The sequence below is a fragment of the Harpia harpyja genome, chromosome 8 (assembly GCF_026419915.1).
Source record: "Harpia harpyja isolate bHarHar1 chromosome 8, bHarHar1 primary haplotype, whole genome shotgun sequence".
Taxonomy (NCBI): Eukaryota; Metazoa; Chordata; class Aves; order Accipitriformes; family Accipitridae; genus Harpia; species Harpia harpyja.
In genome coordinates this window covers 11,397,993-11,415,220 of record NC_068947.1, presented here as the reverse complement: position 1 = coordinate 11,415,220, position 17,228 = coordinate 11,397,993, and the positions used below count along the sequence as shown (strand labels likewise).

At 39.7% G+C, this 17,228-nt stretch overlaps 1 protein-coding gene across 2 annotated transcripts in view; it reads left to right on the top strand.

Annotated features, from left to right (window-relative positions):
• Positions 1-329: 329 nt before the first annotated feature.
• Positions 330-17,228, top strand: part of TRAPPC10 (trafficking protein particle complex subunit 10) — a 44,106-nt gene continuing 27,207 nt past the window's right edge. For both annotated transcript variants that reach the window (XR_008236221.1, XM_052794096.1), the window contains exons 1-7: positions 330-554; positions 9,014-9,095; positions 9,803-9,938; positions 11,040-11,236; positions 12,946-13,141; positions 14,269-14,380; positions 15,420-15,667. Coding sequence is in view for 1 of the 2 variants with exons in the window: in XM_052794096.1 (XP_052650056.1) it covers positions 464-554; positions 9,014-9,095; positions 9,803-9,938; positions 11,040-11,236; positions 12,946-13,141; positions 14,269-14,380; positions 15,420-15,667 (1,062 nt within the window). In the remaining variant the exon portion in view is untranslated. The remainder of the gene's footprint in view (positions 555-9,013; positions 9,096-9,802; positions 9,939-11,039; positions 11,237-12,945; positions 13,142-14,268; positions 14,381-15,419; positions 15,668-17,228) is intronic.

Sequence of the window (17,228 nt, the reverse complement as noted above, 5' to 3'; positions counted from 1 at the left end):
AGCGGCCGCGCCTCAGCGACCGCTCCTCCCCTACCGCGGCGGATGGGGGGGGGGGGGGGGGCTGTGTCCCCCGTCCGCTCTGCGCAGGCGCACCCCGCCACCCCTTCGCCGGCGCTCCGCGCTTCCCCTTTATTTCACCCGTTTTCCGGGTTAACCCCGGTGCGGCCCCGCTGGGCCCGGGCGGCCTCCGACCCTCGCCGGCGGCTGCTCCCCGGAAGCGGTAATGCTCGGCCGGTGATCCAGGAAGCGGATGAGCTCGCCCGCCTTCCCCTCCGGAGCGGCGCTGCGGGGACGCGGGGAAGGGGGTGGGGGGAGGCGGGGGGGGGGGAGCTCCAGCAGGCCCCGAGGCGGAGCGGCCCGTCCACGTCCCGTCCTGTCCCAGCCCCCCCCGGCGGCGGGGAGCGGCGGCGTTTCCATGGCGCCGAGCGGGCGGGGGAGCCGGGGCTGAGGACCCCGCCCGCTCATGGACCCCGCCGCGGCGGCGGCCGCCGAGGAGGAGGGCAGGGAGAAGCCCCCGGTGATCTACACCATGGAGAACAAGCCCATCGTCACCTGTGAGTCTGCCTTAACGGCCGCTGCCGGGGGCGGAGTGAGTGAGTGTGTGTGGCGGGGGGGGGGCAATGGCCGTCCGGAGCGGTGCAGGGCGGGGGGGGGGGCCCTGGCCGGTGCCCCCCGCTCCGGGCCCGGGTGAAGGGCGGCCCGGGGCGGGGTCCGGCGGCGCTGAAGCCCGGGGGCTGTGCGGGGCGCTGACAGGGCGGGGGAGGCCGGGGAGGGGGGGGGAGCGGCGGCGAGCGGCCGTTTTCCCGGCGGCGGTGGCGGGCTGCCCGCCGCTCTGGGTGCCGGCGCTCGGGGCTGAGGGACGCGGCGTCTAGACGGGCTGTGGCGGCGGGATTTGCCTCTCAGCTGGTTCCCCCCCCCCCCCCCGCTTCTAACGGGAGCGGGCAGGCTTGGGTTTGTTTCTGCGTGTTTCGGGGCTATAGTAAGTAACAGAAACGAATGTCATGCTTACAGGTGTTTAGGGAAAGAGATTCAAATACGACAATAGATCTTAAACCCCAAACTTCTTGCCGGCGAGCTTTGTGTCGTTCTGCTCTGGCTAAGAGAAGTCACGAGAAGTAAGGCATCCTCTGTGATGAGGAGAGATTCCCACTGATGGATTCCCACTGACGCTATAATTTAATCTTCAACTACTGTGCTTTGGTTTCATCTCTGAGACGGTTTATTTAACAAACCGGATCGCGTGGTTCCAGCGATGAATGAGTTCCTTCAGGTGTCGGAGGCGGGCAGCTGGGACCTGTGCACCCTGGTCCTGATGTAAGACACGAGCTCCTGTGCTGTTACAGGTATAGAGGGTTGCACACAAAAGTTCACTTAATACAAGCACGTGAACTAGACTGTACACTAGGAAGCATTTCTTTACTGAGGGGGTGGTTGAACACTGGAACAGGCTTCCTAGAGAGGTGGTCGGTGCCCCAAGCCTGTCAGTGTTGAAGAGGCATTTGGACAATGCCCTTAATGACATGTTTTACCTTTTGGTCAGCCCTGAATTGGTCAGGCAGTTGGACTAGATGATCGTTGTAGGTCCCTTCCAACTGAAGTAGTCTGTTCTATTCTAAATACATCTATAGTGGCCTTAATAAAAAATTAAGGTGAATGAGATCAGCACAGAGAATTCTCCTTTTTGTTTTTTTAACAAAAGGTAACCTGCGGCTGTTCGTTCTTAGTCAAAAGTATCTCTATTGGTGACATAACAAACTACATATTTGCACTTTGTTAGCAAAACACTGGGAATGCTTTGTGTTGAAATAGAAGCCGTTTCACAGGTGTGTGTTGTCTTATTACGAAGTAAGCATTTATTGATGATTAAGGTCTTAGGCTGATACTGGTATTTGGAAAAAATACCCAGCTGTAACCTCATAACTATATAATTATGGACCTCTGTGTGTATGTGTATTTTCTTCAGACTATTTTATAAACGTGCTTTTTTCGTTCTTAAACTTTTTCTCTTTTTTTTTTTGAATGCAGTTCATAAACTGAAGTCAGTGGTATCTGTATTGAATCTTCTGTACTCGCCTACTTCAAGACCTTTGAAATCCATTTCACTTCAGATTTAAAGTCAGAAAAATGTACATATTGGAAACATCTGGAGGATATCATTGCCTTCCTTGTTGGTGTTATGCTACTGTTCAGGCTGTGGTGGATTGCTTTTTAGCAATAGGTGGATTGTTTGCTGGCTTTATCCTGTATTCAGAGTTGGAGAGTCTCTGTGTGTGGGGGGGGGGGGGGGGGGTGGTGCATGTCAGCCCTTACTGTTCCTGTATGATTTGAATAAGTAACATATCTTTCAGGCTGTTGAAGTACATGCAGTTCTACCTCAGGCTTGCTTTTTTGTTGGTAAAGGCAGAAAAGGACTCTGGCCCCTTTGTGCAAGGAAATCTTCAAAATTCCAAACATTAAATTTCATCAGACTTCAGTCAAGCCCAATTATCTGATATTGAAAATTTCATATAGTGAGTGAGTATACTTTATGGTTGCAAAACGTTTTGGACTTATCACCATACAGTATGGTAGCAGCATACTTAGAAATGAGATAGGAGGTGAATATTATGTATCATTTGTATGCCTTGCTCCTGGACTAAAGGAAACATTTCTGGTGCTGTGAACAAGCATGACAGTAGTATCTTTACTGGTATGGACTAGAATGGCTTGGTCTGAGACAACCTAATTCAGAAAATAAGGCTAATTGAGCAAAAAGTGCTCAGAGATGACCTCTCCAGTGAATGTCGTAAAGGTGATTTGCTACCATTTTTAAACTAAAACATTTGCTTTTAATGGGGAATGCATTTTGCTTTAGCTGTGTTTTAGTTTCCTTTTTTCTCTGTCCAGAGAAGTGGAGTACTTGGAGACCATAGTATTTCAAACAAATGCATTCAACAAAAATGACTGACTTGAAGGAAAGCTCTTCTAGGCGTTATATTGCTGGTGATTTATGAGGAGGTGAAGCTTGGTCTTCCAGGGCAAGAATTGTCGGCTCAGTATTGGTTTATTGGAAAACACATTCAAAGCCACGATATTACAAGCTGTTCAACAAATACAGTTTATCTTTTGTTTTGTGGTTCTGGTTTCAGGCAGTTGGAGTTGTCTGGGATAACTGCCCCGCCTAGCAGGTGCACATGAGAGGAAAACAGACCTGCAAGGGGATGGCTAGTTTTTGATGATATGAAGGAAGAGTGAAGGTTAAGTGAAGTCGTGTCTCTCGTTTTGCTACGAGATTTAGATTAATCTCTGTCAGGTAAACATCTGTATCATGAAATACTCTTGTGAACTCTTAGGGTTTATTCTTAATAAGGGAGAACTGAAGAGGGAGTTTTGTTTGGAATGAAACTTATTTTCAACACTGTGCATACCAGAGATGCTTTGTAAACAAATGTTGTTATCTACTTGAAATAAATTTTCCAGTACTCTGAAAGGAATGCTTCTTTGGTAAAGAGTGTAGTGTTATGCTTTCAAATCTGTGAGTTAGACTGCATTGTAACAGTAGTTATTTGCTATGTTTGTACAATCCTGCATTCAGCACTCTGTATATACAGACTTCAGCCTATAGAATAAAAAAGACAGATTCCACGTGGCTTGTATAATTGATGCCAATTGCAAAAGGCCATAGTTTTAATAGAGAATTTAGACTAATAGAATTCAGCTAGGCAAACTGCCTAACCAGAAACTTCTAGAGATGTTTTCTCTAGGCAAACAGGCAACCGTATTTTTTAAGTGTGGAAAAAGTACTATATTCATGGAAAGATGCTGTTCCTTTATGGTTTTTTCCCTTTTCTCAAGATGGCAGCATCCCACGTAGTATTAAATTGTTCTTGTCAGTTAGGACTGAGCGCCATCATGACTCCTTTCCAAATTAGTTTGAATCACATTTTTATACTGTCGGTCTTACTAGATTGTAAACCCACTGGGGAGTTTCATTGTCCAGCTGTGGTTATGCTCACTCTGGCACATTACCTTGCAAACTCTCAATTCAAGTTTGTAGCAATTTATCTTCATTGCTACCAGACCTTGTATGTTTACAAAGCATTTTGAGTCAGCTTCTAGCTTTCTCGCTGCTGTAGAAATATTATTTTTAGCATCATGAATTGTTTTTTATTTGAAGAGGCAAGTTGAGTGTTTGCGTCGGACGTCTTGAACTTGGGTAGTTTCTTTGCAGTGTTGACTTGACATAATCTTGAAAACAATGCAGATTACTTTCCTAGGAAACCTAAACAATTTTGCTTGCTTCTCATGAGTCCTATTTGAAACTTTAATTTGAGAAAGTCTTTGGAACTTTAATATAATGTTCTTACACGTACATATCAACCAAGTGTTCTGATGAAAGAACTCGTCCTTATGTAGCTGGTTTGCGCTTAAATTATTAGCTCTGTCTATCCATACAAAGAGCAAGCTGAAGACTGAAGACGATCCTGCTAAATGAAGTAATGAATAGGTTTTTCAGAGCTTTCCTACCAAGCTGTTCTTTTGTAATTATCTTCATGCAGTTGTTGAATAGTCCTTATCAGCTTGTAGTATCTGTCTATATATTGTGTCTGTGCATATTTGTTCTCACTGTCAACACTCTGTCTTAGTACAATGAACTTTATATGTAATCTTTGGAGAGAATGGGATGCATCGCTTTCATCTGGTCCATGTTCAGAATGTGCTGTGATACAGCAAGAGCAAAACCATCAGCAAAATCATTGTGGGCCTGAGAACAGAAAAAGTTTGCAAATATCTACAAGAGCAGCATAAACAGAAAAGGTTAATAAAAGTAAAGGGGGGGAATTTTACATCTTTTTGGAGTGAAAATAAATGCTTGGAGTTAAGAATATTGTTCTGGGACTGGAAGAGCTCGATGCAAAAGTTCCTCTGTTACTAGTAGGTAGATGTAATAAAAAAAGTGCCAACAGGAAGTGGCATGTAGCCCAGGTGATTAGAATGATTTGCTGCTAGTGAGACCCTTTAAATAACTGTATTCTATAAATGGATTTTCCCTGTTCTCAAACAGGACTCTTGTCTGCATTGTAAGTCATCACTATCATATAGTTGATCCAGTATTATTCTGTACTTAAATATCTGATTACATATGTCATGAGAAGCAGCAGCATATTCTTGTTAGTGTTAACGCCTATTTTACAGATTTAGTAGTGCAGCAGTAAGTAAAGATGTAAAGTTTTACTAAAAGGATTTTCTTCTGCAGGCTACTAATCAATCAGCTAAGATTTTTATATAGCAATTAAGCTGTCTTGTGTCTCGGTTTTCAGACCTCTTTTGAACATGAATCTGGGTTGCGGGGGAGGAGGAGGAGCTCCAAAAGAAATAAATATGAAAAACCCACCAGCTTTCCAAAATTTCAGGTGGATCCCCTTATAACAGGCTGGTGAATTATGAAAGAAGATTCATAGCAGAACTTTTTACCAGTGGAAAAATAAGTGGGATCAGAAAGGTTAGCTGTGACTGATATTTGGGGATAAAAACTAAACAAAACCACACCAAAGTGTAGTCTTGGCACAGAGCTCTCTTAAAGGTATTTGAAGCCTTTTATCTCAGTTGACTGGGTTTGTCATTGGTATCAAAGGAAAATATTTGTCTGCTTTAGTCATCTGACCTCAGGAGTTTTCATTTTACACTGCCTGTGTAGTTAGTGGGTTGGGATAATTTCCTCTGGAGGAAAAAAATTAATAGTGGGATGTTCAGATACTGCAGTGACAAAGCCTATAAGCATCTAAGAAGTTTGGAAAGTGTTAGAAAAAAAAAAAACCAGATTCTTGGGGATTTTGGTGGTTTTTAGGCAGGCATCAAACTAAAAAATGTCAATATTTTATGGTTCTTTTGTATCACCTGCCACAAAGAGTATGTGTTCCTCTTGGAAGTCCTGGTAAGGTGGTCATTGTGGTTCTCATATCATTCCTGTACAGATTTGCAGCAGAACAAGTGTCCTAGGCAGGGTTGGAGGGAAGGGGAGGATGGCTGCGTTGGCTTGATCTGCCAAAATATCAGGGATAAAGACAAGGAGGACAGAATGGAAGAAAGGAAAATATGGGACCAATAGCACAAAATTTTTGAAATGAGTAGTTTGAACATTCACATGGTCTTCTGGAGCTATATTTACTAGGTTACTCAGTCACCTTTGCATTATGCTGTAACCTAAACAAGGAGTGTTTTGGCATTAGATGCCCATTTTGGTTCTTGGCTAACGTAATTTTCAGAATTTTTCCCCAGGATTAGCTTTATGGTTATGAGCTGCTCTATAGAGATACAGCCTGCCCTTGAACAAATGATAGAGACGTTCTTTACTTGGTTTACATAATGAGTTTTTACAGCCAGGTTCACAATCAAGACTCGTTTGAGTAGGTTTGGTTCCTCTTTTGCCTGACCTGGCTGTCTTAACATTTTGGATGTCAATTTGGTGGACATCAAGTCTTTGAAGGTCATAGATATGTTTTTAACTTACACTGTCTGATTCAGTGTTTGATTCAGGCTTATCGTAAAACCCTTTTAAGGTTCTGCTGCTTTATTTGCATTTGATGTCTGGACAGATACCTGTTTGTCTTAATTTGTTTGTGAAGCGTTTAGGTAAGTAGCAAAGGGCATACCTTCTGAACTTTGTAATGTGGGAAGAAAGGAAACATGCATTCTCCCTTCTTCCCTTTCTCCGAAGTATTTCTTTTTAATGTATATAATTTGAACATTACTGCTTTCTATTATTTTGTTAGTTAAAATAATACATGGTAGCAGTGTTTGGTCTGTGTTCAAAAGATAGCTGATGTATTTTTCATTGAAGGTCTGTTCTCCCTTTTCCTCTGATCCTAGACGATAGTCTTGCCTTGATCATAAAACACGTTCTTATGTGTATTTTACGTGCCCTCAAAACCAATGCAGGAGGAAAAAATTGACCGGTTTTAAAATGAATATGCCTTTCTTAAGCTGATAATAGGATGTGGTTGTCTGCAATAGCAGGGTCCTTAAACATTATCATTAGTAGCTCCTCTGTATTCTGGAGTAGTCCTTTTTACCCAGGATGTTGAATTCTGAAATTTTTTTGTGGCATACATTAGATTTTTAGGTACAGTACAGAAAGAGCACTTTGTTGTGCTCCAGAGGTAAAATACATGGTTCATTCTTTCAGTCAGGCTCCAAGCTTCGTGGGCTATCATTTTGATGTGGTCATCATGCTGTTGCTAAATCACTAAGCCACCTTTCACCTTCTATGGGCAGTAATGAGTTGCAAATCAATAGACTGTTCTCCATGGCCTAGCTCATAGAGATGTTGTAACTTGGTATAAGACAGCATTAACAGTATGACTAACGCTTGTTTTGGTATTCATTTTAGACATTTGTTTATATACTTAAATAAGATTTGGTATGGTACACTTAATTCAGGCAAAACAGGATGAAGGTGAAGAGTCAAGAATAAAGTGCTTTCTGGAGACTTAAGGCTAAAGCACTAATAGTCGGGTGGGGTTTTTTTGTTTGTATTTTATTTTTTAACTATTCTAGGAAATTGTATCATTGAATAACAGCTATTGTGGTCAGACATCAGAAGAGCTGGCTTTGCTTGTTCTGGCATTTAATCACTTTTAAAATTTAAATTTAATTTTTTTATTGTACGGTTATAGAATTATGCAAGTGGCTGATAATCAAAATAATATATATGAGGAAATTGGGAAGAGGTGAGTGGACTAGAAAAGGGTTTCCAAGATAAACTAAAGCATGCTAAACTACTGTGGAGGTAATGCCTGGCTGTGTGCCAGGAGATGAGATTGCATGGTGGGAGGAAGAAGAAAGGATGTCAGGTACTTCTCCAGCCATAGCTCCCTGTTCCACAGGAAGGTAAGAAGAAGATCTTTCTGTTCAGGTTGGGCTGTACAATGGCAGATGATCATAAAAAGGAAATAGGTGGAAAACTACCAGGAACTAGCAGAATTGCCTATATGCCTGTTAAAATCTTCATTGGAAAATGCAGCAGTTCAGCTCAAGAGATCCTGGGGAAGGGCGGGGTGGGAGGAGGAGGGGCAAGAGCAGAGTCTCTGTAGGAGGAAATAAAGGATTTTTTTAGAATTAAATTGCAGTCTTTAGTAGAGGAGAGTGCAGCCAGCCAAAGATGAGGCAGTAAGGAGGAAGTACAGGGAAGGGAGCAATAGCTGTGATAACTTAGGGCGACATGCAGATGAGAGATTTAATGAGCGGTACCATTAAACTAGTATGAGCCAGCTCATTCTCCCAGATTTAGAGAGTGCACATGACATAACAGATTTTAGCACTATGATCAAATGCAGTGGCAAATATATTTTGACCTTCCTCCCTTCTCATTTGGATGTGTCTGTTTGCCAGATGTCAAATGCCATGTCTTCTGTTTAAGTATCATGAAAGACTATTTGGGCATTATGCGTTGGCTAGTGTGGTCGACGGGTCAGTTTGGCTTCAAACATGTTGTGACAAAGTACCTTGTTGCAGAGTTTACCATCTCTTTGCTCAAAGATGCTGATAACTATCAGAAGTTGGAAGAACTTACTCAAGCCTGTCTTTTCCTTGTCATGTCCTCCCTGTACCCAAAGGAAAAAAACAGAATTTAAGAATTTATATTCATAGGCTACTGATAGTATATTTTTTCATATGGTAGACCCTACAATTTGTTCCGTCTTGTATATAAGTAGCTACTCCAATGGTGTTGCATTTAATGCAGTTGTTCAAAGCCCAAGTGATTAAAGCCTAACCATGGATCTGTGTGTCAGTGTAGGGCCAGCTCCAGGGAACCTGCACCGTGTTAACAGACCTGATGTTTCTGAAGGCAGCAAGAACAGCGTGGTGGTCAGGGAGCTGCTTCGTATTAACAGCAGCCCCAGAATAATGGGGATGGAGGAATCAAACCCCGTAAAGCACAAAATGTGTGCTAATGCTAATTTTCTCGTGGTAGGCCCAGCTACAGAAGGGATGTGAACCATTGTCTAACTAGATTAATGCCTTTCACTTTCAGGTGCTGGAGATCAGAATTTATTTACTTCCTTATATCCTACGCTTTCTCAACAGCTTCCTAGAGAACCCATGGAATGGAGAAGGTAATCTTACATTTTATTCTGTGATACTATTTCAGTGTGTGTTTTTAGACTTGGGAAAGTGTGCATTTGTGCTCTGAGAAGCTCTTACTATAAATTGAGTTGAATATAGCAACTGACTTGAGGAAAGGAGAACTTAGATAATCCAGGTAAATGATGTTCAGGATGATCATTTCCAGTCAGCTATGTTGAGCTTGACCTAAAAAAAAAAACCCCGATAGTAATGCTGTGTTTCTCTTGTTGGTTTTGTGGTTTGTGGGTTTGTCTTGGTGTGTGCCTTGATGTGCTTTGGCAGCCATGTTCTGAAAGTGACATGCTTTCTTCTTAATGAGAATATAGGTAGAACTTATGTGGATTTAGATGTACTTTCCTGCAAAGAGTTTGGCATGGCACACTGTTTTCTGATTGGAAAAAAGTATTTTAGGAATTTTCTTGTTTGGAATTTTCTACTTTTAGAGGTCCTAGAGATACAGAAAATATTTTAATGAAAGCTGAAAAGCTTCTAGCTCCTGTTCTTGCAAAAAGAAGCATCTATCTCATTTCAAGTGATACCACATTTTAGTTAACTTTATACAAACTGCGGTAAGCGTAGTTTGTGAGTTTCCAATACCAGAGTATTTCAGTTTATTCCTCTTCCCCAAAATGCATGTTCATTTTTGTATTCTGCTACATATGTCTCATCCACTAATTTCCGTTTTTAAACTTTGTAGGTCTTATGGCCGTGCTCCGAAGATGATTCATCTAGAATCTAACTTTGTTCAGTTTAAAGAGGAGCTACTACCCAAAGAGGGGAATAAGGCCCTTTTGACTTTTCCCTTTCTTCATATTTATTGGACAGAGTGCTGTGTAAGTATTAGGAAAACATAATGAAAAACTGAGTACTTGGATTTAAAAATGAAGTTGTTTTAACTTTCTGCTTGTGCTCTGTGGTATTTTTCATTTGCTTTTCATGCTTATTTGAACAATTAAGTCTCCGTTGCATAAGCATGCATACCCAATATTATTGGAAATAAAACTTAGTCAGCTTGAGTACTTTTTGCCATAAGCAGTTTTTCTTTGTAATGTTGCTTGACACCAAGACGACAGGCTTTTGAATAACCTATTTTCAGTACTTTGTCATGAAAAAAACTGGGATCTGACAGTGTTACTGCAGTAGCCCAGCACACTTGCTTCGTAATACAGAAATGTGGCCGGACTATTTCAGTTATGATCTATTCATGAGGTTAAATCCCAAGGTACGTGTTTTTTCTTTAGTTCATCTTCCATATGTGTCAGGTATTAGTACATGTCAGCAATCTAAACTGGGCAAGATTTGGAATGTCTTAATCCTGTTTGTCTACAGTTCACTGCTTTTTGGTTGGCCTCTGTTATGAATTAATTATCCAGTTGAAGGATAAAGGTGACCAATCAAAAAGTATCCAGAACAGCCTTAAGAGTTGTCTGAATTGATCTGTTTAAAACCAACCCAGATGCCAAAAAAGTGCCAAACAATGCTTCTGTATTTTTTTGATTTTTATGAAAAAGCTTTTAAACAGATGAAGATTTGGGCAGTGCTAGAAGGCACAAATATCACACTTCTGTTGCTGTGTGAGAATAAAACAGTTCAGCTTTGTAATTTCAAACATGTTTTTGTTGTAAAGTTTAAGAATGTGTAAAATAAGAATTTAAATTATGTTTAAAAGTCTTCATTTCAGTAATCTAAAGAATGATTAACATACCAAATACTATGATATATTTACTGTTAACCAAAGTACTAGAAATAAATTAAATTCAAACCCCCAAACCTTACTATACTTTACCTCATTTGATTTCTTTCAGTAAGTGAACTTATTGTCACTAATTCTATTTGATATGTCTTTCTGTTTGGCTCCTGTTGGAACAAAATTTGCCTTTTGAAATTGTTCAGAATGTCTGTTTGATTTGATGGTTCACCACTTCCCATCCCAGGACACGGAAGTGTACAAAACTACAGTCAAGGATGACATCACCAAGTGGCAGAATGTTCTCAAGGCCCACAACTCAGTGGACTGGCTAATTGTGGTAGTTGAGAGTGATGCCAAGAAAAAGAACAAAACAAATATCCTTCCCCGAACCTCTATAGTAGATAAAATAAGAAATGACTTCTGTAATAAACAAAGTGACAGGTAAGCATTCTCTTACTTGCAAACGTTTTAACCTTTTGACTAGTGTACTGATTTAAAAACTCAACTCCCTATGTAACAGGTTCCTTGCTCATTTAAGGACTTTCCTTGATGTCCAGCATTCAAACTGATGGTACCGTAAGACCTGTGCTTTGAAGAAGACTGACACAAGCAATAAAGGGAGAAGTTTGTTTTCACTTCTTCCTGGATTCACGGTGGCTTTGAAATGTGTTTCAAAAAGCTTTCAAGTATCTCCTCCTGGCTAAGAGAGGTTTAAGGGGAACAGTGTCGTAATAATCAGTTTTTAGAACTTCATTTTTTTTGTTTGCTTAGGTGCTTGCAAGAATGTAATTACAGGTAGTGGGAGTGAGGTGAGAGGGGAATATGAAGCCAATAGGGCTTATTTTTTACCATTGTACTTTCTACCTTTCACTTAATCACCTTTCCACTATGAGGTGATTGACTTAAAGCCAGTTTCTTCAGATGTTTTTATTCTAAGGAAAATAATAATGAATATATGAAACTGTTTTTGCTTTCATTAAAGTCAACAAAATACACAAATCTTAATTTGAAACTAACTTTATTAGATACTGTCTTCCTTATTCTGAAACATCGCACTGAATCTATTATATATTAGATTTTTTTTTTTCTTTTAACCTTAAGAGTTAACTTTAAACAGATTTCCCCCTAAGAATGAGTGACAGGATAAACATTTGAAGTTGAAAAGAGTAGATGGAAGCACTCATTGCACCTTGGTGTGAGCTGACAGTGACTGGCAGGTCAGCATGTCATAACATGCTGTACGTTGGCAGCACTTTCTTTGTACCTAGGCAGTGTTTGATATATTACAGGACTATTTGGGCCAATAGTTTCAACAACTCTGATCTAGTTTGCTTTTGGTTTCTAACTGATTGATTGGCTTGGTTTAATCATTTTGCCATAGGATAAGATGACTTTTCTAACCAGAAATTGTGTTATTTGGATGAGAGATTTTCCTGTCTTTAGAGATATAGGTAGTTTTTTGAATGTTGCTAAACTGTGATAGAAAAACCGAGGAAAGAAAATGCTCTAAAAAAGGCTGATTTACTTGTGAATTAATGGGATCTGTTTATTTATTTATTTATTTTCTGAGAAAAGCAGTGGAAGTTTTAGCACATAGGACATGTAAAAACAAATTGAGATACTGTAAGAATATATTATGGAGGATTATTTTAAGGGACTCGGGAAAGCCTGACTGTATGTGATCTAATGGATCTTGATTTGTATCTTGCATAATCCTTGCCAGGAGTAACTATAATTACTGTTCTGCTGATTCGTATTGCTAAGCAGGCTTTTTTTCTTGGATGGCTACACCATTACTTATGTTTAAGTAATTGGAATAATGTATCCATTATTTGTTTCAAAAAAAGTTAAGCTTTACAGCACTCATTTTGTGGAAAATGCTTAACTCTTAAACTATATCACAGACTTAAACATACATGGAGAAGTTTTAAAAAATCCACCCAAACAAAAAAACCTCAAAACCCCAACATACATGCCCACAAAGAAACATAACCCTCAACCTTGGTTTCTTCCTCTGATTAGAGTTGAATGAAAAACTGTATTTTTTTTTCACTCTGAATCTGCCAGGTGTGCACAATATTCAACTGTGCATTTATATGTGAATTTTATGTTTACCTCCTCAAAAATAATTTTTATCAATTTCTTTACAGATGTGTGGTACTTTCTGACCCTTTGAAAGACTCTTCCCGTTCTCAGGAATCTTGGAATGCCTTCCTGACCAAACTCAGGACATTGCTTCTCATGTCTTTTACCAAAAACTTAGGCAAGTTTGAAGATGACATGAGAACTTTGAGAGAGAAAAGGACTGAGCCAGGGTGGAGCTTCTGCGAGTATTTCATGGTCCAGGTAAGAGTCTCTTTTTATTGAAGAAAGTACTTGAGTCCTAGTTTTAATAATGGCTTTTTTTTTTTTTTTTTGTAGTTGGTTTTCTGGTACTTTTAAAGTTTGCTCATTCTTTGAGGGTTGGGGCAAGAAATATGAAGACTGGTATAAAAGCAGCATTTTTAGATCTTGTTTGCAGCAGGTTTGTGTTACGTTGTAATACAGTGCTGTTACAGAAGCAGAATCTTTTCAGGCTTGTCAAGGTTTTGTGAACCTCATCTGAAGCAAACAAATTGCATCTAGAAAGTGTTTTAGTAGTTGCTCTTGAATTTTGGGTAAATATCCCATTACTGTGCCTGTGCAAAGACACTCAAACTTGTAATTGGTATTTAATATGAATGTTGCTATCCTTTCTTTGTTTAGATTATTATCAGTATGTATGAAGATAATTTTTACATAAGTGTCTATTTTGAAGTAATCCATATAGAGAGTGCCTTGAATTCCATTTTTTTGTATTTCTAAATATGTCTTTGTTTTAGCTGGTATAGAGAAAAGCAAGAAACTCTCGTTCAATAGAATTAAGTCTTGATTCCTGTGGAGTTTTCAGGTCCCTGTACAGTGCTGTTCTCCACACCAATTCCACCTCATCTTCATGTCTCCTTTGACTTCATGCGCCACCTCTTGCATATGATATATCTAATTCTCAGACTTTTTCTACTTGCCACTTTGGCTGTCTTCTCTGTGTACAACTGAATCTTTATTGATGCTGCAATTAGTGTCTTCAGAGTGTAAACAGAGGGGAAAAAATTATTACTATTATGGGAGAAGAGTCTTCAGCAATTTGTTTGTTTGTTTTTTGAAACTCGAACTTTTAATAGATGTATGAACAATATCTTGTAGTCAATTAGGATGTGGATACATAAAATTTACTGGCATAGCTGTATGACTTAATTTTTTGTGAACTTCCCTGTGTTAGGAAGAAATGGTGCATCTGCTACAGTGGCAGGTTTTCCTATATGTGTGAATACTGGAAGGGGAAGAATGTTGCAAAAAGTAGTTCCCAGAGCTATATATATGGATGGGGGCAGGCTGTAACACCAGACATGGCTAATATCAGTAACATGCTCCTTGTATTGCTTGTGTGTCAAAAGGAAGAACTGGCCTTTGTCTTTGAGATGCTGCAGCAATTTGAGGATGCGCTAGTGCAGTATGATGAACTGGATGCCTTGTTTTCTCAATATGTTGTCAACTTTGGGGCTGGTGGTAAGTGTCTTAAAATGTTAAATAAATGTTAAGTGTATTAATTTCTTCACCATGCTTCCGCTAAACAACCCAGTGCTTTGGGTACCATATGTGTACATGGGAGAAAAAGATGGTCCATTGCAGCGAAGATGCACTAGGGAGTTTGTGCTCTTGTTTTATGCTGTATGCAAACTCAAGTGTACATCAGTTATAGTCTATTAAAGTTTTGGTTTTAATCTCCTAGGCTTAGAAGCAATTTTTATTGAAAACCTGTGTTTTACTTGATAATCATTACAAACAAAGCCCTGAAACTCTGTAATTACTGAAGTATTGATCTGGTTGAGATACAGTTGCTGTTTTCACAGCTGACTGCTAAGTTATTCAGTAAAGAGCTTCCTGAAGAACTGCATTCAGTTTTGCCTCAAATTACATGAGACACTTGGTAGTCACTACAAAACTGAGTAGAAATATGTGTTTAATCTGCACTACAGAAGATTTAACTTGCTCTTCAAGAAAAATTATTGTGCAAGGAGTATCAAGTAACATTAAACTGTTTTAATGAGCTAAAGCATATGTTGTTGTTACATAACAGCTTTAATCAGGTATGTGTTATGAATCTGGTAAAAATATAGTGCAGGAGTAATTGCAGTGAAATATATTTGTCGTGACTGAACCTGATGCTGTACCTGGAAGTGGGGGCACATCTATCCATGATGGCTGAATAAGAAATACTAAAGTAGATAAAGCTTGTTTGTTTTGAACTTCAGGTAGGCTTAATTGCTAAGAAATACATCACAAACTGATTGCCACTATACTAATAACAAATATGCAATTAAGACAAAATGCCTATGGGGTTTGAATGCTCTGAGATTCAGTTATCTACTTAGCTGTGTAAGTTCTGCTGTTTTTTTGTTTTGTTTTTGAAGTTAAGACATTAAGTCACTTATCCATATGATAAACTCTAGAAAGAATAAACCAGCTTGCAACCTCTGGAGGGAGGAAGAAGAGGCTTTGATAGAAAGCAGTGGTTGATTTTTGGATATTAACTTTATTTACTTAGATGGTGCAAACTGGCTGACGTTTTTTTGCCAGCCAGTGAGAAGCTGGAATGGTTTAATTCTCCGAAAACCAATAGACATGGAGAAGAGAGAGCTAATTCAGAATCAAGAAGCTACTCTACTGGACTTGCGTAGTTACCTATTTTCTCGCCAGTGCACGTTATTAATCTTCCTGCAGAGGCCATGGGAGGTTTCCCAGCGAGCGTTGGAGCTTCTTCACAACTGTGTGCAAGAACTCAAGCTATTAGAAGTGAGTCAGTGTAATATATTCCATTATGTGAATGATTTTATCCAATGATGATCTAACAAGATTTTTGAAGTTTGGATGTCGGTGACCAGAATACAGTAAGCACTGGCTGTGAGTTATCAAAATGATGCTGTAATAACAGATTGTGACTGTGCTACAGTTGAGTGTTTCATCATGAGGATGTCTTTGGAAAGAAATTTGGAGACATCACATCCAAAAAACAAACCTGTATTTAGTTAAAATATTCTAGTTTTCACCTGGAAAGTTAACTTCTTAAGATGGTAGGTAATTGTCTGCTGCTTTCCTGGATTTATTACCAGTCACTTGAACTATAGTTCCCATCATTTAAATCTATAACAGTGTTGTATTTAAGAAAATAAGGCAGAGTGGTTAATATGCTGTTATGCAGGCTAGTAGTCTGTAACAAAAAGCAGTTTTGAACTAGAAACAATATCTACAGTAGGGCTTCTTACTGCCCTGCAAGTTGGACGCTGCTTTAATTGCCTTTTGTCATTCTTTGTGATTCCTCTTGGTGCCCAGTAATACTCTTCTGGGTTATGTAAGTGTCTCTGGCTATCTCATCCAATGACAGAAGAAAGAGGTAGAAACAAGTGACAGTGCTCAAAGCTTTTTGTCATCTTGCATGCCTTCATGCTTTATCCTTCCTCCTTCCATACTTTAGTTTCTGCTGGTGTTTTTTAATCCTCTAAAGAGGCTTTATCAGGGATGTTGTACACTGATCATCCTCCATGTAGGACCACAGATGTCTATGAATTGAAATACATCTTTAAGAACAGCATAGTGTGCATGAGAATATTTCTGGATTTCACCTTGTGACTCATCCATGTCCTTAATCCCATGGGTGTCTGGTTCTCTGTTAGTTTTATCTCTGCTATTATAACAGTAGCTGCTAACTTTTGCCTGACATTGTGATAGTAAGTTCCATAAATTCCATCTGTTCCTCTGTATTTAAAACCAGAAAATCTACTTCAGATGCATTGCCGACACCTTCATGTATTCTAAAACTAACGTGTAATTCCCATAGATAGTATGTTTTTTGTGTGTGTGTTGTGTGGTTGGTTTTTTTTCTTTCCAAAACAAATACATGCAGCCTCCTAAATTTCTGAAGGTACTTCCTGCAGTTCCCCTTTTGCTCCACTGCAAGTCTGTCCTGTGCCTCCAGTGTTTGGAGCTCTTCTCTGCACTGTCTCTTATTTCTGCTTTTTCTGTCTTGATGTGGTGATCCAAACTGAATGCGGGTGTTCAGGGTGAGACAGTGACACTTATTTGTGCATGCCATGTAGTTATCCCTGTTGTGATCCTTTTTCTTAATACAGGCAAACCTCTTAACATGGCTTGACACCACTGAAGACATAGCAGAAATCTAAACTACTCTGATGATCTTTCTCTTCCTGAAAATTGTTTCAGAATTCAGATCTTTTTTTTTTTCCAAATGCATTGTGCTTGCATGTTGAACTTCCCTATCGCATTAGTCAATTACCTAGTTTATTATGTGTTTCAAGACTTCCATAGTCTTTCTAAAAGGATTATTTTTGCATTGTTT